This window comes from Salmo salar, chromosome ssa05 (genome assembly GCF_905237065.1).
Source record: "Salmo salar chromosome ssa05, Ssal_v3.1, whole genome shotgun sequence".
In the NCBI taxonomy this organism is placed as follows: Eukaryota; Metazoa; Chordata; class Actinopteri; order Salmoniformes; family Salmonidae; genus Salmo; species Salmo salar.
In genome coordinates, this window is record NC_059446.1 from 9,087,368 (window position 1) to 9,112,247 (window position 24,880).

Here is a 24,880-nt window from a genome sequence, read left to right on the forward strand (position 1 = left end):
AACTCAGGGATTCTGGCCTTCTAGGCAGAGTTCCTCTGTCCAGTGTCTGTGTTCTTTTGCCCATCTTAATATTTTATTTTTATTGGCCAGTCTGAGATATGGCTTTTTCTTTGCAACTCTGCCTAGAAGGCCAGCATCCCGGAGTCGTCTCTTCACTGTTGACGTTGAGACTGGTGTTTTGTGGGTACTATTTAATGAGGCATCTGTTTCTCAAAATGGACACTCTAATGTACTTGTCCTCTTGCTCAGTTGTGCAACGGGGCCTCCCACTCCTCTTTCTATTCTGGTTAGAGCCAGTTTGCGCTGTTCTGTGATGGGAGTAGTACCCAGCGTTGTTCGAGATCTTCAGTTTCTTGGCAATTTCTCGCATGGAATAGCCTTCATTTCTCAGAACAAGAATAGACTGACAAGTTTCAGAAGAAAGTTATTTGTTTCTGGCCATTTTGAGCCACAAATGCTGATGCTCCAGATACTGAACTAGTCTAAAGAAGGCCAGTTTTATTGCTTCTTTAATCAGGACAACAGTTTTCAGCTGTGCTAACATAATTGCAAAAGAGTTTTCTAATGATCAATTAGCCTTTGAAAATGATAAACTTGGATTAGCTAACACAACGTGCCATTGGAACACAGGAGTGATGGTTGCTGATAATGGGCCTCTGTACGCCTATGTAGATATTCCATTAGAAAACTCAGCCGTTTCCAGCGACAATAGTAATTTACAACATTAACAATGTCTACACTGTATTTCTGATCAATTTTATGTTATTTTGATTGACAAAAAAAGTGTTGCTTTTCTTTCAAAAACAAGGACATTTCTAAGTGATCCTAAACTTTTGAACAGTAGTGTATATATATATATATATATATTGGGGGGGGGGTGCTGCAGCACCCTCAGAACCCCTACCTCCTGCTATTTGGTCTATAGTGACTCTGTTGTGAAATGGTAGCCGAATGCTGTAGCCAACTAGCTAGACATGTTCTTTTTCGTTATCATGTGACCAAAACAGGATGACTAGCGAGGGAATGTGACTCTTCCTTGCTTTCACAAAATGAAATGACAAAAATTACAATATACTTTGCTCTAGCCTCCTTGTGAATGGGAGTGGGACCGGTGAGAATATCATGTGACCACAATGTGCCCGATGCTCCAAAAATTCCCCTCCCCATGTGCATGCACGCCATGTTCCTGCCACGTTCCTACCATGTTTCAGCCATGTTTCTGCCATGTTTCAGCCATGTTCCTGCCATGTTTCAGCCATGTTCCTGCCACGTTCCTGCCATGTTTCAGCCATGTTTCAGCCATGTTCCTGCCATGTTTCAGCCATGTTTCAGCCATGTTTCAGCCATGTTCCTGCCATGTTTCAGCCATGTTTCTGCCACATTTCAGCCATGTTCATTCCACGTTTCAGCCATGTCTCAGCCACGTTTCAGCCATGTCTCAGCCATGTTTCAGCCATGTTTCTGCGTCGTTTCTGCCATGTTCCTGCCACGTTTCAGCCATGTTCCTGCCACGTTTCAGCCACGTTTCAGCCATGTTCCTGCCATGTTCCTGCCACGTTCCTGCCATGTTTCAGACATGTTTCAGACATGTTTCAGCCATGTTTCTGCCACTTTCAGCCATGTTCCTGCCATGTTTCTGCCATGTTCCTGCCACGTTCCTGTCATGTTTCAGCCACGTTTCAGCCATGTTTCTGCCATGTTCCTGCCATGTTTCTGCCATGTTCCTGCCATGTTCCTGCCACGTTCCTGCCACGTTCCTGCCATGTTTCTGCCATGTTTCTGCCAAGTTTCAGCCATGTTTCTGCCATGTTCCTGACATGTTTCTGCCACGTTTCAGCCATGTTTCTGCCATGTTTCAGCCATGTTCCTGCCATGTTCCTGCCATGTTCCTGCCACGTTCCTGCCACGTTCCTGCCATGTTTCTGCCATGTTTCTGCCAAGTTTCAGCCATGTTTCTGCCATGTTCCTGACATGTTTCTGCCATGTTTCAGCCATGTTTCTGCCATGTTTCAACCATGTTTCTGCCATGTTTCAGCCACGTTCCTGCCACGTTCCTGCCATGTTTCAGCCATGTTCCTGCCACGTTCCTGCCATGTTACAGCCATGTTTCAGCCATGTTTCTGCTTAGGGCCTCGATACTTACATCCACCTGCAGCTGACTGAGCTGTTAATTGTGTCAGATGACAAGCTCACACACACACACACACACACACACACACACACACACACACACACACAGCTGTTAATTGTGTTAGATGACAAGCTCACACACACCACACACACACAGCTGTTAATTGTGTTAGATGACAAGCTCACACACACACACCACACACACACAGCTGTTAATTGTGTCAGATGACAGTTGGTTGATTGGCTGTGGGTGGTTCACCAGAACAGGTGCAGAAATGTATTAATGAATTCATCAGTCAAGGAGCCCAATATACTGTAGACCTACAGATGTGTATGGAATGTAAGACATAGTGTTTTCTGACTTATAGAGGGAGACCATAGAGAGGGAGAACCTAGAGAGGGAACCTAGAGAGGGAGACCGTAGAGAGACGGAACCTAGAGAGGGAGACCCAAGAGAGAGGGAACCTAGAGAGGGAGACCCTAGAGAGGGAGACCCTTGAGAGGGAGACCCTAGAGAGACAGAACCTAGAGAGGGAGACCCTAGAGAGAGGGAACCTAGAGAGGGAGACCCTAGAGAGGGAGACCCTAGAGAGGGAGACCCTAGAAAGGGAAATCAGTATGCTATATGAACACAGACAGTATGCTATATGAACACAGACATTATGCTATATGAACACAGACAGTATGCTATATGAACACAGACAGTATGCTATATGAACAGAGACAGTATGCTATATGAACACAGACAGTATGCTATATGAACACAGACAGTATGCTATATGAACAGACAGTATGCTATATGAACACAGACAGTATGCTATATGAACATAGACAGTATGCTATATGAACACAGACAGTATGCTATATGAACACAGACAGTATGCTATATTAATACAGACAGTATGCTATATGAACCCAGACAGTATGCTATATGAACACAGACGGTATTCATTCTGAACACAGACAGTATGCTATATGAACACAGACAGTATGCTATATGAACACAGACGTATTCATTCTGAACACAGACAGTATGCTATATGAACACAGACAGTATGCTATATGTATGCTATATGAACACAGACAGTATTCATTCTGAACACAGACAGTATGCTATATGAACACAGACAGTATGCTATATGAACACAAACAGTATGCTATATGAACACAGACAGTATGCTATATGAACACAGACAGTATGCTATATGAACACAGACAGTATGCATTCTGAACACAGACAGTATGCATTCTGAACACAGACAGTATGCTATATGAACACAGACAGTATGCTATATGAACACAGACAGTATGCATTCTGAACACAGACAGTATGCATTCTGAACACAGACAGTATGCTATATGAACACAAACAGTATGCTATATGAACACAGACAGTATGCTATATGAACACAGACAGTATGCTATATGAACACAGACAGTATGCATTCTGAACACAGACAGTATGCATTCTGAACACAGACAGTATGCTATATGAACACAGACAGTATGCTATATGAACACAGACAGTATGCTATATGAACACAGACAGTATTCAAAATGAATTGATCAAACACTGATCTGTTTAGTACTTTTGTTTTACAGGTTTAGAGAGTAGATATTTCAGTGAAATTAAATATTACACATCGTAATTGAAAATCATGGAGACACAACCTTCATTAGTGCAAAGCCTCCCTATAGGTTTCAAGTGAACAGCATCTATCTATATTATACGCATGATTCTGTATTATGTTTCATGTTTTGTGTGGACCCCAGGAAGAGTAGCTTCTGCTTTTGCAACAGCTCATGGGATTCCTAATAAAATACCAAATACCAAAAATAGGATCCAAAATAAAACACCAAAATGCAGTGTGAAGGATGTCAGTTTCCCTCTGATAGTCCAATGAATGCAAAGGGTCTGATGGTGATGTGCCTAGCAATCCAATCAGAAGCACTTTGGATGCATTTAGACAGCCCGCCCAATTCTGATATACTTTTTTTTCACTAATTGGTATTTTGACTAATCAGATCAGCTCTGAAAAAATATCTGGCGTGAAAATATTTGATGTGATTGGTCAAAAGACCAATGTGTGGAAAAAATATCAGAATTGGGCTGCCTGTCTAAACACGGCCTATGAACATGTTTCCATCCAACCATTTTATTTGGTTGAATTATCTGATGCATGAAAAAAGTCACGACAGGGCTAATGGAAACAGGATATGCCAGTACAATTTTATAACTGCCGACAGTAAATTTGTTCATATTTTTTCACATCTTTTTGTGTAGATAAAATGAATTGTGCGAAAAATTGCGGTGGAAACGCCTTTATCTCCAAATATTTATATAATAAACATCATATTGAATGTAAACTCGGAGTCACGCAATGATGTGTTGTGTGGTCTTCCCAATATTAATCGGGAAAGCATGCAGTTTATTAGGCTACAGATTAAATAAATGATGATGAACTTCACAGGGTGGTGAATGTGCACACTGTGAGCTTGATGCTCATCAAAAATAAATATATTTTTCTGGTGACATGATGATGCTTAAATATCTTATTCTGGTGACATGATGACGCTTAAATATCTTATTCTGGTGACATGATGACGCTTAAATATCTTATTCTGGTGACATGATGACGCTTAAATATCTTATTCTGGTGACATGATGATGCTTAAATATCTTATTCTGGTGACATGATGACGCTTAAATATCTTATTCTGGTGACATGATGATGCTTAAATATCTTATTCTGGTGACATGATGACGCTTGGCTGCCATTTGACAAATAAAACACATATCGCTCCTACCCATAATAATGTCATAATGCCATAATGCAGGTAGTTTACCCGCACTGTGTCTGCGAGCTGTTGGCTAGAGCGCACATACCAGAGTGGGCACGTTTGCTAAATAACACAACCGTTTTTGTGACAAAACCACCAGTAGAGTTGAAAAATCCATTTAAATTGTATTTTTAAATCAGTAAAATGTCATTTAACCGCAAAATGATTGTTTATGTGTCATCACGCACAGCCTTCCATTTGGGACATAAACGAGCTCTCCCTAACCTACCTACCTCCAATAAACATATTGAGGTATGATGTAAAAAAAAATCTCACCACACAGTGACTGACTGAACCTTCTCCTAAACACACAAGCGCAGGTTTCCATTAAGCCTGTTTTTTTTTTTACAAAAGCGATGTCGCAACAAAAAAATATTGCGACATGTGTAATGGAAACGGCAGATATAGGATGCATTTTTATCTGTTCGACAGTGGTAGATTTTTCTTTTGGTCGAACTTTCTTTATTGCGACATGATGGAAACAGTGTTTTTCAATAAATTATTATTTGCCGAATAATTTTGAAGGTACACGGGCACGTCATGTCATCACTTCACTATAAAGCTCCACTTCACATTTAATTCTAAATGCCTGAACTTCCTCCTCTGTAATGTGATATTTTTAGCTGTTGGATGATGATGACCCATTAAAGGACTGGCCTCAATCAAACGCCCTAAATGGCAGCCTATTTCCTAATCAAGTGCACTACTTACCCCATAGGGCTATGAGAAATAGTAGTGCACTATATAGGGAATAAGGTGTCTTTTGGGACATTGTCATAGCTCTGGCTCCTCTGCCCTTGTTCAAGTGAGTGGGTAACAACTCACTGCCCATCCCCCTCCCCTTCTCCCAGACCAACCCGCTGCAGAAACAGTATACTACAGGGGGACTCATCGGAATGACATTACAGCTGACTCTGAAAACCACCCCCAGGGCTTGAAGCCAGTGAAACATGAAGGCTTTGACAGACATTCGTTTCACAGTGTTTGAAATCAGAGCATTAGTAATTTTTTTTTTTGTGACCCTGCAAATGCTCCCTAAAATGAGTAATCTGTTTTTGTTGTGTTGATGGTGATGACTAAACCTTTGTGATTTCGCCCCATGATAATGAAGCCTTTTACATTTCTTCACACGCCAGGATGTGAATGCTAATAGATTCAAACAATCTTAATGAGAGTCTTGATTGCCTCCAACGTGTTTGTGTTTGTGTTTGCTTGACTGCATTCCTGTGTGTGTGTGTGTGTGTGTGTGTGTGTGTGTGTGTGTGTGTGTGTGTGTGTGTGTGTGTGTGTGTGTGTGTGTGTGCGTGCGTGCGTGCGTGCGTGCGTGCGTGCGTGCGTGCGTGTGTGGGTGAGACCCAAATGGCGTCCTATTCCCATAGACCCTGGTCAAAAAGTAGTGCACTATGTAAGGAATAGGATGCCATTTGGGAAGGGTTTGTCCAGCTGGAGGGCCTTATGCTCAGAGGGTTGTTGCCAGCTGTGCCAGGACATTCTCAGCCCATGTGGGTCACAGGGTGGGGATACCAAATACGATAGGACCGATACACCCTGAGAGGTTATGTTGCATCCTCCTCCACATCATGAATACTAATGAACACAGTCTCTGGCCACCTGCTGGAAGACCTTGTCCTTGCTAGTGAGGAAATCTACAGGACCATTTGCTGGGGGTGTATTCATTAGAGCACCCCGTTTCAATCTAAGTTCAGGTAGTACCACCCCGTTTCAATCTAAGTTCAGGTAGTACTACCCCGTTTCAATCTATGTTCAGGTAGTAACACCCCGTTTCAACCTAAATTCAGGTAGTACAACCCCGTTTCAATCTATGTTCAGGTAGTACCACCCCGTTTCAATCTAAGTTCAGGTAGTACCACCCCGTTTCAATCTAAGTTCAGGTAGTTCCACCCCGTTTCAATCTAAGTTCAGGTAGTACCACCCCGTTTCAATCTAAGTTCAGGTAGTACCACCCCGTTTCAATCTAAGTTCAGGTAGTTCCACCCCGTTTCAATCTAAGTTCAGGTAGTACACCCCGTTTCAATCTAAGTTCAGGTAGTACCACCCCGTTTCAATCTAAGTTCAGGTAGTTCTACCCCGTTTCAATCTAAGTTCAGGGAGTACACCCCGTTTCAATCTAAGTTCAGGTAGTACCACCCCGTTTCAACCTAGTTCAGGTAGTTCCACCCCGTTTCAACCTAAGATCAGGTAGTTCCACCCCGTTTCAATCTAAGTTCAGGTAGTTCCACCCCGTTTCAATCTAAGTTCAGGGAGTACAACCCCGTTTCAACCTAAGTTCAGGTAGTGTTATGTGTTATTACATACAGCCGGAAATAATTTTAGCATATCAGAGCGGTGGTAACACACCAGCATTACGAAGCAAACTGGAAACCACATATGCTGAGGCAGCATTTATTGTTGCTGGGGATTTTAACAAAGAAAATCAGAGGAAAACACTACCGAAGTTCTACCAACACATTGACTGTAGTACTCGCTCTGAGAAAACATTGTACCACTGCTACTCAACTTTTCGAACTGCCTACAAAGCCCTCCCCAGCCCTCCCTTCAGCAAATCTGATCATGACTCCATTTTGCTCCTCCCTTCCTATAGGCAGAAACTCAAACAGGAAGTACCCATGCTAAGGACTATTCAACGCTGTTCTGACCCATCGGAATCCATGCTCCAATATTGTTTTGATCACGTGGACTGGGATATGTTCCAGGTAGCCTCAGAATAACATCAACGAATACGGTGACTGTTCATCAGGAAGTGTATAGGAGATGTTGTACCCACTGTGACTATTAAAGAAGGTTGACGACATCCGATCCTCGTTTGCTAAGTCAAACGACACTGCTGGTCCTGCTCACACTGCCCTACCCTGTGCTTTGACCTCTTTCTCCCCTCTCTCTCCAGATGAAATCTCGCGTCTTGTGACGGCCGGCCGCCCAACAACCTGCCCACTTGACCCTATCCCCTCCTCTCTTCTCCAGACCATTTCCGGAGACCTTCTCCCCTACCTCACCTCGCTCATCAACGCATCCTTGACCGCTGGCTACGTCCCTTCCGTCTTCAAGAGAGCGAGAGTTGCACCCCTTCTGAAAAAACTTACACTCGATCCCTCCGATGTCAACAACTACAGACCAGTATCCCTTCTTTCCTTTCTCTCCAAAACTCTTGAACACCGATGTCTCGCTTCCAGACAAGCTAAACACCTTCTTTGCCCGCTTTGAGGATAGTACAGTGCCACCGACGCGGCCCACTACCAAGGACTGTGGGCTCTCCTCTGTGACCGACGTAAGACATTTAAACGTGTTAACTCTCGCAAGGCTGCCGGCCCAGACGGCATCCCTAGCCGCATCCTCAGAGCATGCGCAGACCAGCTGGCTGGAGTGTTTACGGACATATTCAATCTCTTCCTATCCCAGTCTGCTGTCCCCACTTGCTTCAAGATGTCCACCATTGTTCCATAGAATTCACTTCTGTCATCATGAAGTGCTTTGAGAGGCTAGTTAAGGATCATATCACCCCTACCTTACCTGTCACCCTAGACCCACTTCAATTTGCTTACCGCCCCAATAGATCCACAGACTATGCAATCGCCATCGCACTGCACACTGCCCTATCCCATCTATGTAATAATGCTGTTAATTGACTATAACTCAGCATTCAACACCAGAGTACCCTCCAAGCTCATCATTAAGCTCGGGGCCCTGGGTCTGAACCCCATCCTGTGCAGCTGGGTCCTGGACTTCCTGACGCCCCCAGGTGGTGAAGGTAGAAAACAACACCTCCACTTCGCTAATCCTCAACACAGGGGCCCCACAAGGGTGCGTGCTCAGCTCCCTCCTGTACTCCCTGTACTCCCTGTCCACGCATGACTGCGTGGCCACACATGCCTCCAACTCAATCATCAAGTTTGCAGACAACACAACAGTAGTAGACCTGATTATGAACAATGACAAGACAGCCTACAGGGAGCAGGTGAGGGCCCTGGGAGTGTGGTGCCAGGAAAATAACCTCTCACTCAACGTCAACAAAACAGAGGAGCTGATCGTGGAGTTCAGGAAACAGCAGAGGGAGCACGCCTCCATCCACATCGACGGGACCGCAGTGGAGAAGGTGGAAAGCTTCAAATTCCTGGGTGTACACATCACTGACGATCTGAAATGGTCCACCCACACAGACAGTGTGGTGAAGTAGGGCAACAGCGCCTCTTCAACCACAGGAGGCTGAAGAATTTTGGCTTGGCCCCTAAAACCCTCACAAACTTTAACAGATGCACAATTGAGAGCATCCTGTCAGGCTGTATCACCGCCTGGTAAGGCAACTGCACAGCCTGCATCCGCAGGGCTCTCCAGTGGGTGGTGCGGTCTGCACAACGCATCACCGGGGGCAAACTACATACCCTCCATGACACCTACAGCACCCGATGTCACAGGAAGGTCAAAAAGATCATCAAGGACAACAACCACCCGAGCCTCTGCCTGTTCACCCCGCAATCATCCAGAAGGCGAGGTCAGTACAGGTCCATCAAAGCAGGGACCGAGAGACTGAAAAACAGCTTCTATCTCAAGGCCATCAGATTGTTAAATAGCCATCATTAACCGGCTTCCACCCGGTTACGTAACCCTGCACCTTAGAGGCTGCTGCCTTATATAGATAGAATCGCTGGGCACTTCAATAACTAGTCACTTTAATAATGTTTAAATAATATTTACATACTGCTTTACTCATCTCATATGTATATACTGTTTTCTATTCTACTGTATTTTAGTCAATGCCACTTTTAGTCAATGCGCGATCTAATATTTATATATTTCTTAATTCCATTATTTTATTTTTAGATTAGTGTGTATTGTTATGAACTGTTAGAGCTAGGAACACAAGCATTTATCTAGATACTACTGCACTGTTGGAGCTAGGAACACAAGCATTTCTCTAGATACTACTGCACTGTTGGAGCTAGGAACACAAGCATTTATCTAGATACTACTGCACTGTTGGAGCTAGGAACACAAGCATTTATCTAGATACTACTGCACTGTTGGAGCTAGGAACACAAGCATTTATCTAGATACTACTGCACTGTTGGAGCTAGGAACACAAGCATTTATCTAGATACTACTGCACTGTTGGAGCTAGGAACACAAGCATTTATCTAGATACTACTGCACTGTTGGAGCTAGAAACACAAGCATTTACTTAGATACTACTGCACTGTTGGAGCTAGGAACACAAGCATTTATCTAGATACTACTGCACTGTTGGAGCTAGAAACACAAGCATTTATCTAGATACTACTGCACTGTTGGAGCTAGGAACACAAGCATTTATCTAGATACTACTGCACTGTTGGAGCTAGGAACACAAGCATTTATCTAGATACTACTGCACTGTTGGAGCTAGGAACACAAGCATTTCTCTAGATACTACTGCACTGTTGGAGCTAGGAACACAAGCATTTATCTAGATACTACTGCACTGTTGGAGCTAGGAACACAAGCATTTATCTAGATACTACTGCACTGTTGGAGCTAGGAACACAAGCATTTATCTAGATACTACTGCACTGTTGGAGCTAGGAACACAAGCATTTATCTAGATACTACTGCACTGTTGGAGCTAGGAACACAAGCATTTATCTAGATACTACTGCACTGTTGGAGCTAGAAACACAAGCATTTATCTAGATACTACTGCACTGTTGGAGCTAGGAACACAAGCATTTATCTAGATACTACTGCACTGTTGGAGCTAGGAACACAAGCATTTATCTAGATACTACTGCACTGTTGGAGCTAGGAACACAAGCATTTCTCTAGATACTACTGCACTGTTGGAGCTAGGAACACAAGCATTTATCTAGATACTACTGCACTGTTGGAGCTAGGAACACAAGCATTTATCTAGATACTACTGCACTGTTGGAGCTAGGAACACAAGCATTTATCTAGATACTACTGCACTGTTGGTACTAGGAACACAAGCATTTATCTAGATACTACTGCACTGTTGGAGCTAGGAACACAAGCATTTATCTAGATACTACTGCATGGTGGAGCTAGGAACACAAGCATTTATCTAGATACTACTGCACTGTTGGAGCTAGGAACACAAGGATTTATCTAGATACTACTGCACTGTTGGAGCTAGAAACACAAGCATTTATCTAGATACTACTGCACTGTTGGAGCTAGAAACACAAGCATTTATCTAGATACTACTGCACTGTTGGAGCTAGAAACACAAGCATTTATCTAGATACTACTGCACTGTTGGAGCTAGTAACACAAGCATTTCAGTACACCCACAATAACATCTGCTAAATATGTGCATGTGACCAATAAAATTAGATTATGCTTTTTATAGATTTTTTTTACTCACCTCACTTTGATTGACCAATTGAAAGAAGTTCAACAACAAGTTGAAACTGAAAACATGGTTCTTGTGGGTGTATTACATTGTTATTGATTATTGTTGGGTTTTTTGAGTTGAGTTTGCAAGAAAGGCATTTCACTGTACTTATGCATGTGACATTAAAACTTGAAAGTTGTTTCAAAGCCGAACACAACGAAATGTACAGTGCCTTCTAAGGTGATGATTCATTCAAAACAGCCATACAAATATTATATATTATAATATAAATATAAATAGGCCTATATATGAGACCAAGCCTGCATTTTTTTATTATTAAAATGATTATGCCAATACATCGCATGCTGCATATTATGCATGGCAGAAAAATATTTTAAAAAACTGATTTAAGAAGTCTTTGGTACATAATTGGACTGTATTATTATGCATTATTATCTATCTCTCTCTCTCTCTTTCGGTGGACCTGTGCCTTAGGACCATGCCTCAGGACTACCTGGCCTGATGATTCCTTCAACTGTTCTGCCTTCGGCGATGGAACCCTGACCTGTTCACCGGACGTGCTGCCTTGTCCCAGACCTGCTGTTTTCAACTCTCTAGAGACAGCAGGATGGGTAGAGATACTCTGAATGATCAGCTATGAAAAGCCAACTGACATTTACTCCTGAGGTGCTGACTTGTTGCACCCTCGACAACTACTGTGATTATTATTACTTGACCCTGCTGGTCATCTATGAACATTTGAACATCTTGGCCATGTTCTGTTATAATCTCCACCCGACACAGCCAGAAGAGGACTGGCCACCCCTCATAGCCTGGTTCCTCTCTAGGTTTCTTCCTAGGTTTTGACCTTTCTAGGGAGTTTTTCCTAGCCACCGTGCTTCTACACCTGCATTGCTTGCTGTTTGGGGATTTAGGCTGGGTTTCTGTACAGCACTTTGTGACATCAGCTGATGTAAGAAGGGCTTTACGAATACATTTGATTGGTGCTGGATGGACTAGTTACCTTATTCTACTCACCAAACTGTCTATGCATGAGTCTGGGACAGAACATATAGACCAAGGCGATACTGTTGGTTCATTGATTGTGTAGGGCATGTTACAGTTAGCCTACAATTGCAGTGAATTTGTATTTGAAAACCTAGTAATAGGACATGTTTTATATTTTCATTATTAAATAGGCAGACATTACCTTTATTTACAGAATGTCCTCCCCTCTCTCCTTCATTTCTTTCTCCAGCGGACAGAGGTGTCAACATTTTTAATTAAACATGTTACTATGGATGTTCCTGAACATTTTTCACTTGGTTTCCCAAGTCCAACCCAGGAAAAAAAATAACATTTAAAAAAAAAAATGTTAAGAAAGCCCATAACATGCAGCCACTCCTGTCACGCAGCATAGGCTGTATGCTGCTCAACCTGTGGTTGATGCAGGAGGTAAATATAGAAAGTCGCCTACCTGGTGGGAAAGGCCTCCATTTGCTATTTGAGTGCATGTGGATAACACTTATTTTTTATCTTGCCCCTTTTCCTGCCCCTTTGATAATGGGCTGTTCTAAATCGAAACAAATGTTACATATTAGCAGTTCTGGAAAAAGTACCCAATTGTGATATTTGAGTAAAAGTATAGATACCTTAATAAAAAGTTACTCAAGTAAAAGTCAACCAGTAAAATACTACTTGGGTAAAAGTCTAAAAGTATTTTCCTGTCCTGCTAAGCATTCGAAATGTAACGAGTACTTTGGGTTGCCAGGGAAATTGTATGGAGTAAAAAGTACAATATTTTCTGTAGGAATTTAGTGAAGATTAAAAGTTGTCAAAAATATAAATAGGAAAATAAAGCACAGATACTCCCAAATACAACTTAAGTAGTACTTTAAAGTATTTTTACTTAAGTACTTTACACCACTGCATATTAGTAAAGACAAGATTAAATTGAAAATAGTCTGATTATATTCTTCTTACTATACAATCATAATATAAAATAATGGCACAGGATTTAAGCATATCTTGTCTGCTAAATGAACAACCCTACAGCATGGCTCAAAGCCAGATAACATACAGTAGGCCAACTCATATTGTGTTCTTTTGAAATACATTTTGTTCGTATCATGTTTCTTTAGAATAGTTATTGTGATGGTGTATATTAAATGGATTTATTTATCTTCCAAAGGTGCGCATCAGCAGCTTGTATGCGGCTTATATGTGTGAATTCCTGCCGATGCTTAACGTGTTTATGTTAATTAATGGTCAATTACTGTAAGACCAGCTGGCTTTTGCATGACAAAAAGTCATGACCACCACAGTCCTTTTAGTAAGTAACACACTGTTTCAACCCTAATATACTAAGATACACTACATGACCAAAAGTATGTGGACATCTGCTCCCTGAACATCTCATTCCAAAATCATGGGCATTAATATGGAGTTGGTCCCTCCTTCGCTGCTATAACAGCCTCCACTCTTCTGGGAAGGATTTCCATTAGATGTTGGAACATTGCTGCGGGGACTTGCTTCCATTCAGCCACAAGAGCATTAGTGAGGTCAGAGCACAGATGTTGGCCGATTAGGTCTGGCTTGCAGTCAGCGGTCCAACGTTGGGGCGGCAGGTAGCCTAGCGGTTAGTGTTGGATCAATAACTGAAAGGTGCTCAGATCGGATCACCGAGCTGACAAGGTAAAAATCTGTCGTTCTGAACAAGGCAGTTAGCCCACTAGGGTGTCATTGTAAATAACAATTTGTTCTTAACTGACTTGCCTAGTTAAATAAAGGTTTAAAAAATTTCATTCCAAAGGTGTTTGATGGGGTTGAGGTCAGGGCTCTGTGCAGGCCAGTCAAGTTCTTCCAAACTCAACAAAACATTTCTCAACAAAGCAACAGCTCTTGTGCTGACGTTGCTTCCAGAGGCAGTTTGGAACTCGGTAGTGAGTGCTGTAACAGATCATTTTTACTCGCTTCAGCACTCTGCAGTTTCGTTCTGTGAGCTTGTGGCCTACCACTTAGCCGTTGATGCTCCTAGACGTTTCCACTCCAAAATAAAAGCACTTACAGTTGACCGAGGCAGCTCCTGCAGGGCAGACATTTGACAAACTGACTAGTTGGAAAGGTGGCATCCTATGACAGTACCACGTTGAAAGTCACAGAACTGTTCAGTATGGGCCATTCTACTGCCAGTGTTTGGCTATGGAGATTGCATGGCGGTGTGCTCAATTTTATACACTTGTCTGCAACGGGTGTGGCTGAAATATATACTTGTGTATATATAGTGTAGGTTGACTTATTCAATTATAGTCAAGGTAGTCCCAAAGAGGGTGTTGGCCTGACAATGGTGTGCCATTTGAAACCCTATGATAGATACTGATGCTCCTGAATAGCACTAGAATATACTGATGTTTTAATACTGATTTTAAACCATGCCATGGCTGTAGTGTACTGTACTAAAGCAGCTGTCTGTTTTGATGAAGTCTTCCAGAGCCGTATGTTGTCCATTGCAGCCGGTAATTTCCTCTTCCGTCTGGTGCCGCTCCTAAACTAGTCCACGTGATCTCTAGTTTACATGACCATGCTGTTAGGATGGAAATCAATGTTAACCCTTTTATGTAGGAAACACCATGCTGACCTACAAGAGAAGGGAAACTACTTGTTGTACATCCATTTCCCGTCTCATTTACATCTTGGCAATACATTTGCTCGGTGTTAAAGAATGACTTCCTTAATCCTCTTGGTTCCTGTGTGGAACACAAGGCATCAACTACAGGAGTGCCACTGCTGCCTTTATTGGGGATGGCATCTCTGATGGTTCGTGGCCAGGTTTCCTTCTCATAATAAATAAGGGCCGGTTTCCTGGACAGATTAAGCCTCATCTTGCACTAAAAAGCAAGCTCATTGGACCGCCAGACATGCTTTATAGTCCAGAAGTAGGACTAATCTGTGTCCAGGAAACCAGCCCATAAAGATCAACTCAATGTATAGACTACAGCAGTCAGGTTTAAAACAGTAAAACATGTTTATTCAGTTCTCTCATCAGCTGATTGGTCATGATGAAGTGCATCAGTAGTGAAAGGCAGACAGGATTTGTTACATGCTCGATAACCATTTACAAACATGATTCAACTCCACAATTTAAAATAAAACCATTACTTGCATTTGACCTGAAAAGACAGTGGTGGTAATACACAGGACCGCCCAAGAAGTACATACACGTTCCTTTAAGAAACAGGGAGAGAATGCCAAAACCAAACTGGGTTGTTCCAATTCAAGTAGTTAGTTTAAGACCCTTTTTTCAAAAACATTATTATTTTTTTTTTTTTACTTTCAACAAATTCAAGTTCAGGATGATGTAAAAGACGAGGAGAAAAGTCCAGATCATGTCAACGTCAGGAGAAAGGAGAGATGGATCACATTCCAGAATCCCAAGGAACAAAACAAAAAGCGAAGGGAGGGAGGGATTGAGAAGCCATCTTTGTTTTACAATACTCAAGAGTCGGGGCAACTGACATCAGTAGTAGTAACTGGCATGGTAGTAGAGCATCAGACCAACATTCACTGACGAGGTCCCATGTAGCGACCTCCCTCGTTGGGTCCAGCGCCTCGTCCAGAGCCAAAGCTGGGTTTCTGTGCCATGCCACCCCTGGTGGGGGGGCCTCTGGGCCCTCCTATCCTCTCTCGGGGCCCTCCGGGGCCACCTGGACCTCTGGGGCGAATGTCTCGGCGGTCCCCTTCCCGGGCGGAGCGTGTCTTCTTTTCCTCCACGTTCAGTCGGACATCTCCTCTGAACTTAATGGGCTACAAATGAAAGAGGACTGTTAGTATATTAACTCATTTAAATGATCAAAAACAACTAAAGATCAGAGTGGGCTTTTAGAAAGAATTGTGTCTGTACATGCATAAAAAAATTGAATGACATGTAGTGCTTCCAAACAGACATTTATGGGAATGTGAAGCACCTTTCTATCATCATCGTCGAAATGGAGCCGAAGGCTTTGCAAAATGGAGCCGAGTTCATCAAATCTTCATGTTGGTAATTAAAACACTCAGACTTAACATATGTTTAAAATAATTATTACCCGGTTGCTTAGGATTTTCTGTACAGGTTCCGAATCGTCAAACACCACAAATCCAAAGTTGGGAAGCTTTCCTCCGCTGTTGATCCGTAGCTCAAGCACAGTACCATACTCTGTAGGAAGAACCAGATCGTATTAAAATGACACCGTTTCAACCAATCGATTACTTCCATCAGTTGCTGCAAAGCGTTCCGTGTTCTGTTGCAGAGACGCAGATCATTTAAAATGAGAAAGATCAATGTCGTCTAACTCTTTTACAGGTCATTTGGGGACTATGATCAATTAAGACTAGCCATCTAAATCTGGTAGTACTGCACCCCAGTACTGTCAGAGTTGTTGATTACCATGTGCTGTCCCTATTTAATCAATTATTTGCCAGTTGAAACCATAAAGCTATTAATTCAAAAGCTTTTTTGCAGACCATTAAAAAACGACATACGTTGGAAAAAGTCCTTGAGCTCTGCCTTGTCCACATCATGGGGAACGTTCCCTACAAACAGCTGGTGAGCGTCTGGATACCTCACCACACGGCCAACCTCCGAAGACTCTCCCTGCTCTCCTTCCCGCACTGCAGACCAAGAGCAGACCCGACAGAGGCATGAGAGGAGATCACTTTATTAACGGTCACGCATACACGTCTGATGTTTCTTTAAAGAATAAGCACTATATATACACACACACACACACAGAGTTCAGACAGATTCCCATTCAGAGTTCAGACTAACAGACAGGTTTACATCCAACGTAGACAGCAAACTGTAGAAAAACATTTTTTTTTTTACAACGGAAAACTTAAATCTGTGTTCTTATTGGACAAGGTCAGGTAGTACATCCAAGTTGCACTTCATTTCGATACATTTTCTACCTCCTGAACATGATCCAGCTTCCTGGTGGATGGTACCGTGTGTTAGGGTGAGATGCTATCTGGTGGATCATACCTCCTGGTCGGGGTCCTCTGTTGACTGGTGGGGGGCCTGGCCTTGCTTCCCGTGGTCTCTGCTCTCCTCTCGGTTGTGTTCTCTGTGCTGCGGCTTCTGTTTTCACCTCCACCCTGGGCTAAAGCACCAAGACAAGACCCTGAGAAACCAGGCTAGAAGACCAAGACAACAAGACTCCAAGCTAAATCACTAGTTGATTGTGTTCGTTGTCCTTTAAGAGGAACGTTGATTTAAAGTCACATGAAAATGTTAATTATACCGAATCATCAATATAGTACATGTGGTCTTTCAACTGGTAGGATACATGTGTACTAGGTGATTTTATCCCCTTAGTAATCAATATAGTACATGTGGTCTTTCAACTGGTAGGATACATGTGTACTAGGTGATATTATCCCCTTAGTAATCAATATAGTACATGTGGTCTTTCAACTGGTAGGATACATGTGTACTAGGTGATTTTATCCCCCTAGTAATCAATATAGTACATGTGGTCTTTCAACTGGTAGGATACATGTGTACTAGGTGATTTTATCCCCTTAGTAATCAATATAGTACATGTGGTCTTTCAACTGGTAGGATACATGTGTACTAGGTGATTTTATCCCCTTAGTAATCAATATAGTATTTGTGGTTGTTTCTTCTGCTGGTATTTAATACATCATGTAGGCTACAGGAGGAGTGTTTTTGTATGTTAACGTACCGTTGCCGATGGGACTTTGACGACGTGTGGGGGGATGCCTGAGACGGGGACAACTCCGCTAGGGGGAAGGTTCTTACTGGTCACAGACGCCCAGGAGAAAGGCTGGAGGAGAGACGAAACAGACGTTATTAAATCAAGCTGAATGAGGTCTGGTAGCTGTACAGGGAAACCACTAGAAGCTAGGTAAACCTAATGAAGAACATCAAGGGCCAAAAGGAAGGAATTTCTAAGCAATAGTAGTTAATCTACAAAATTAGCTATCATAGCTGATGCAACCAAAATGGTTCTTAAACCAAAATGGAATAACCAGAGGTGTAGACAAGTCACATATTGCCTAGTGACCTCGACAGTGGATAACCAGCCAAAACACAGCATCCAGAGAGGAATATACAGCCAGGTCACACAAGGAATCACAACCACCATGTTGACATGGCCACAGCGTAGACAACATAAGGGTTGAGACCTACCCGGTTATCTTCAGCGGGTGCGGGGGCAGGGTCAGCAGTGGCAGAGGGCAGGGGTGAGGAGACTGGACACTTCTCTCCCTGCTCCTCTGTGGTGTGTTCCTGCTGCTGCTGGGTCTCTGGCTCCAGGTCCCGTTTTCCATCCACCACGTCTGGCTCCGCCTCAGGTTCTGCCTCAGGCTCTGGGGTTAAAGCCACCTCCTCCTCTGGCCTCTTGACCTCGGTGCTGATATAACCCAGACACACACACACACATATCTAATATTAACCCAGACACACACACACACATATCTAATATTAACCCAGACACACACACACACACACACATATCTAATATTAACCCAGACACACACACACACATATCTAATATTAACCCAGACACACACACACACATATCTAATATTAACCCAGACACACACACACACACATATCTAATATTAACCCAGACACACACACACATCTAATATTAACCCAGACACACACACACACATCTAATATTAACCCAGACACACACACACACATATCTAATATTAACCCAGACACACACACACACATCTAATATTAACCCAGACACACACACACACATCTAATATTAACCCAGACACACACACACATCTAATATTAACCCAGACACACACACACATCTAATATTAACCCAGACACACATCTAATATTAACCCAGACACACATCTAATATTAACCCAGACACACACACACACATCTAATATTAACCCAGACACACACATCTAATATTAACCCAGACACACACACACACATCTAATATTAACCCAGACACACACATCTAATATTAACCCAGACACACACACACACATCTAATATGAACCCAGAACACACACACACACATCTAATATTAACCCAGACACACACACACATCTAATATTAACCCAGACACACACACACATCTAATATTAACCCAGACACACACACACATCTAATATTAACCCAGACACACATCTAATATTAACCCAGACACACACACACACACATCTAATATTAACCCAGACACACACACACACACACATCTAATATTAACCCAGACACACACACACACACATCTAATATTAACCCAGACACACACACACATATCTAATATTAACCCAGACACACACACACATATCTAATATTAACCCAGACACACACACACATATCTAATATTAACCCAGACACACACCTAACATTAACCCAGACACACACACCTAACATTAACCCAAGCATAGACTACAACGAAGTGGTACTAAATAAGTGGCAAGTAATTTATTGGGTAATCCACCAATGTTTCGCATCGCAGAAAAGACTAATTAAATTTGACATCCAAATTGTCTGGGGGGGTGCAATGCAAAATGTGTTGTCAAAGTTTCCAGTGTACCCGCCGAGAGGGGATTGTTTCTCCAAAACAGCCAAGACTAGAGGTCGACCGATTATGATTTTCCCACACCGATACCGATTATTGGAGGACCCCCCCCGGGGGAAAAAGACAGATGAATCAGATTTTTTTTTATATCAATCTATCAATAATGACAATTACAACAATACCGAATGAACACTTAACATAATACATACATAAAAATCTATTTACTCTCAAATAATGAAACATGTTCAATTTGGTTTAAATAATGCAAAAAACAGTGTTGGAGAAGAAAGTAAAAGTGCAATATGTGCCATGTAAAAAAGCTAACATTTAAGTTCCTCGCTCAGAACATATGAAAGCTGGTGGTTCCTTTTAACATGAGTCTTCAATATTCCCAGGTAAGAAGTTTTAGGTTGTAGTTATTATAGGAATTATAGGACTATTTCTCTCTATACCATTTGTATTTCATATACTTTTGACTATTGGATGTTCTTATAGGCACTTTAGTATTGCCAGTGTAACAGTATAGCTTCCGTCCCTCTCCTCGCTCCTACCTGGGCTCGAACCAGGAACACATCGACAACAGCCACCCTCGAAGCATTGTTACCCATGTAGAGCAAGGGGAACAACTACTCCAAGTCTCAGAGCGAGTGACGTTTGAAACGCTATTAGAGTGTACCCGGCTAACTAGCTAGCCATTTCACATCATTTACACCAGCCTCATCTTGGGAGTTGATAGGCTTGAAGTCATAAACAGCTCAATACATTGCGAAGGGCTGCTGGCAAAACACACGAAAGTGCTATTTTGAATGAATGCTTACGAGCCTGCTGCTGCCTACCATCGCTCAGTCAGACTGCTCTATCAAATCATAGACTTAATTATAAAATAACACACAGAAACACGAGCCGTAGGTCATTAATATGATCGAATCCGGAAACTATCATCTCGAAAACAAAACGTTATTCCTGTTACATTGCACAACCTTCAATGTTATGTCATAATTACGCAAAATTCTGGCAAATTAGTTCGCAACGAGCCAGGCGGCCCAAACTGTTGCATATACCCTGACTCTGCGTGCAATGAACGCAAAATGACACAATTTCACCTGGTTAATATTGCTTGCTAACATGGATTTATTTTAGCTAAATATGCAGGTTTAAAAATATACTTCTGTGTATTGATTTTAAGAAAGGCACTGATGTTTATGGTTAGGTACAGTCGTGCAACGATTGTTCTTTTTTCGCAAATGCGCTTTTGTTAAATCATCCCCCGTTTGGTGAAGTCGGCTGTCTTTGTTAGGAAGAAATAGTCTTCACAGTTCACAACGAGCCAGGCGGCCCAAACTGCTGCATATACCCTGACTCTGTTTGCAAGAGAAGTGGCACATTTTCCCTATTTAAAAGAAATTCATGTTAGCAGGCAATATTAACTAAATATGCAGGTTTAAAATATATACTTGTGTATTGATTTTAAGAAAGGCATTGATGTTTATGGTTGGAGCAATGTGTACCTAAGCAATTATATGCAACGCAGAACAGGCTAGATAACCTAGTAATATCAACCATGTGTAGTTAACTAGTGATTATGATTGATTGATTGTTTTTTATAGGATAAGTTTAATGCTAGCTAGCAACTTACCATGGCTTCTTACAGCATTCGCGTAACCTCGTGGAGTGCAATGTAAAGCAGGTGGTTAGAGCGTTGGACTAGTTAACCGTAAGGTTGCAAGATTGAATCCCTGAGCTGACAAGGTAAAAATCTGTCGTTCTGCCCCTGAACAAGGCAGTTAACTCACTGTTCCTAGGCCGTCATTGAAAATAAGAATGTGTTCTTAACTGAGTTGCCTAGTTTAATAAAGGTCCATTTAAAAAAAAACGAAGAAAAAAACTGCCAAATCGGTGTCCAAAATACCGATTTGTATGAAAACTTGAAATCGGCCCTAATTAATCGGTCGACCTCTACTATGGTGGATACGTTTCCTTACCAAGGTGTCTGTTTGTAGAAGGTTGCAGCCTCTTCCTGGACCACCTCAGGTGATGGTACTCTCTCTTCCATCTCCTCCACATCCTCATCAGACTCTGAAACACCAAGAACATGACTGAGTCCCAATTATAGCAGTTTTAGAGCGGAATGAAATACCCGTTACATTTTAGTCATTTAGCAGATACGGTGAATTTATATAATTCATAATAGTAGCGTTGACCCAGAGGTACAAAGCACCGCAATGGAGTTCAATAAGAGCAACACCTCTAACCATTATGTATTAGTCACGCGACATAAATTACATATGAAACCAAACAAGCCAAACGTAAAGAAGCTTCCTAATCATTAACATGCTCACCTTCAGGGGGTTCTGAGTCAGAATCCCCAAACACTTCGTCTTGGTAACGGAATACATCGTTGTGAACGTAGAACTTGTTTGTTACAGTGCCCTGAAACACCAACGACATTGAGTTTAAAACAATCAACCCTTTAACTGAACTGGACACTAATACATAAATGAAAACATTTCAAGGACAAATTTCCAATGTCCATCTATACAGTTGAAGGACCTACCTCAGGGGCCAGCACGAATGTCTGCATGAATTTGCGCATGGGCTGCATGTCATTGGACAGCTCCCCCATCACTTGCACCACCACGCCCTCGTTCAAGGTCGCATGGGCGTCAACATGTCTGATCTTGGTGTGGCAGTCACGAAAGTTCAGCGCCAACACTTTTTTATGGATCTCCTTTATACGGAAATAAAGACCTTGATGAGAATCTCAAACTTCAAATGTGTTAGCCTTGTATCAGAAAGCCTAACTGACAATATATTACCCATCTTTAAAATGAACATACTGAGATCTTTGCCATAAAAATCATGTGTGGATGTGTCGCGTTGGATATTTTATAAAGGAAACATATAATACTGCTTCACGAAGAAATAAACTGTATTGTAGTACTCACCGACTGGCCGTAGACTGATTCAACCGGTTTGCCATTGTTGTCCAGACCTCCATGTACATAGGATGAATTTTTCCCATAAAACCTAAAACAAGAGTAAAATCAGTTACTTCTCGTCTTTGTAGTAGAGGCATAGATAGCTTAGTAATATATTAAAGCAGATCACAATAGAACAGATAGTGTTTGGGAAGAATGTTGTAGTACTGTACTGGTTTTACCTGTGCAGGTAGTCGGGTGCCTGGTTGAGTAGTGTGTAGTACTGTCGGACAAACTCCCGCCCGACGAGCTGGGCACTTGGCTTCTCCATCACCATTTCTTTGGTCAGCTGGAGAGAACTGAAACATCGTGTGGTTGTCATGGTGTGGATAATGGAGTCTGATCTGTACCAGTCACCATCCGTGTCTGTTCTGTCTGACAAACCGGCAAGCCTTAGCCATATCACCCAGCTATTTATTAAGCCAATCATGGCGACAAGTACCATTAGCGCTAACTTTACAGGAGGCTGTGCAAGAGCAGAATTAGCATTCAATCTAATCTGTGGATGACTAGCTCGCTAGACATCTAGTCAATTCAACCAATAATAGGTTTCAGTTCATAGTAGTATGAAATTAATTGTAGGAGAGAAATGAGTCGCCCAGACCCACCCAGCTAAACGGTCTAACGTTATTTAGCTAAGTTGTGCTTCAAGGGTCTATGTCTAGAAAGGCCGAATTGCAACACCGGTCACATCATTGACAGAATAACCATTTTATCGAAATGTAACGATTTTGGCATGCCCGTTATGTCGCTGGCCAGACAACTATATCTTATAACCCAATCAACTCGGACAGCTGGAAATAGCTAACTACGATAGATTGTATAACCAACACGTGCGGTAAATACCATGCTGGCTAACTAGTTAATTTCCTAGGCTAGCCACCGCTCCTTTCCGCTCCGTTAATTTACCGAGTTACCGTTAGTTACCTAACGTAGCAGACTAAACAAACAGTCGACTGATAATCTTCGACATCAAACTGATATCATAAACATTTTAACAAACAAACATCACTAACTGGGCAGCCATGGTTCGCTAGCCATTCCAGCTAGTTAGCTAAAGCCGGGAAAAGGCCAGTCTTTTAACCACCCCATCGGATTAGTTGGAACATTTCGACGGTCCACTCGGGCATTAACTGACTGATTTAACCCACATCATCCGATTTAAGTCTCATTCGTGACACATTTAATAATTTAAGGAAATAATTAAACTGGCTAGCTAGCACAACTAAAATGACTTAGCTTTATCATGCTAACAAGCGTTAGCTTACTAGTTAGCATCAAACAACGCCCTACGATTACGAATATTACTGCTGCGGATATTTATTCAATAATTCCAAACAGGGTAATGTACTTACCAGGAGGCAATTGTTAAAATTATTTATTTATAAATTTAAAAAATCCCCTCCGCTCTGCCAGGCGGTAGATAGAAAGATTGTTCTTGCAGGGCAGCGAACAACGTGTTCGGCTGCTCTTTTACCGGTCTCAAACGTGGGACATGGACAACCTAACCAGAATGTACAGTCTTAAGATGCATGAACCAATGAATTTACGGCGAGAGGAAATATGTCGCCAATCAAATGTATGTACTCTGAGCAGTTTAGTGTACAACCAATCGTTGTGGAGTATGTGTCGACCTGTCAGTCTAAATGTAGCCAATAGGAAACGAGTGTGGTGGGATTCCGATTGTGGGTATGATTGGTTAAACATTTTACGGAGCGGCCCACGCTGGATCATGCCCCTATCGAAATTAATGGGGGCGTTTTTCGTTGCATTGATTTAACACTCCCACCACACTTTTATTTATTTATTGAACCTTTATTTTAACAGGAGGTCGTGCTGAGATGAGCCCTGTATACACACCAATACACACCAAACACATCAATAGGCTGGCTATACATTCTGTATATACACATTTAACATTTTAGTTGTGTTAAGATTGCTAGGTGGGACAACCGCATTTCACAGTCATTGTAAGTAAATCTTTCCTCAATAAAGTAACTATCTGCAATGTCTGAGCTAGTAAGGGG

General features: G+C 42.2%; 1 protein-coding gene across 1 annotated transcript; it reads right to left on the reverse strand.

The window, feature by feature from the left end:
• Positions 1–15,322: 15,322 nt before the first annotated feature.
• LOC106604193 (ras GTPase-activating protein-binding protein 1) lies at positions 15,323–24,432 on the reverse strand. The gene is made up of 12 exons (XM_014198624.2): positions 24,209–24,432; positions 23,036–23,152; positions 22,821–22,902; positions 22,430–22,603; positions 22,215–22,305; positions 21,858–21,951; positions 18,507–18,729; positions 18,040–18,141; positions 17,337–17,454; positions 16,838–16,966; positions 16,402–16,511; positions 15,323–16,120 (listed from the first exon to the last, which is right to left on the reverse strand). Exons 2-12 carry the CDS (start codon positions 23,128–23,130, stop codon positions 15,878–15,880), a joined length of 1,461 nt encoding a protein of 486 aa, XP_014054099.1. The 5' UTR covers positions 23,131–23,152; positions 24,209–24,432; the 3' UTR covers positions 15,323–15,877.
• Positions 24,433–24,880: the final 448 nt, after the last annotated feature.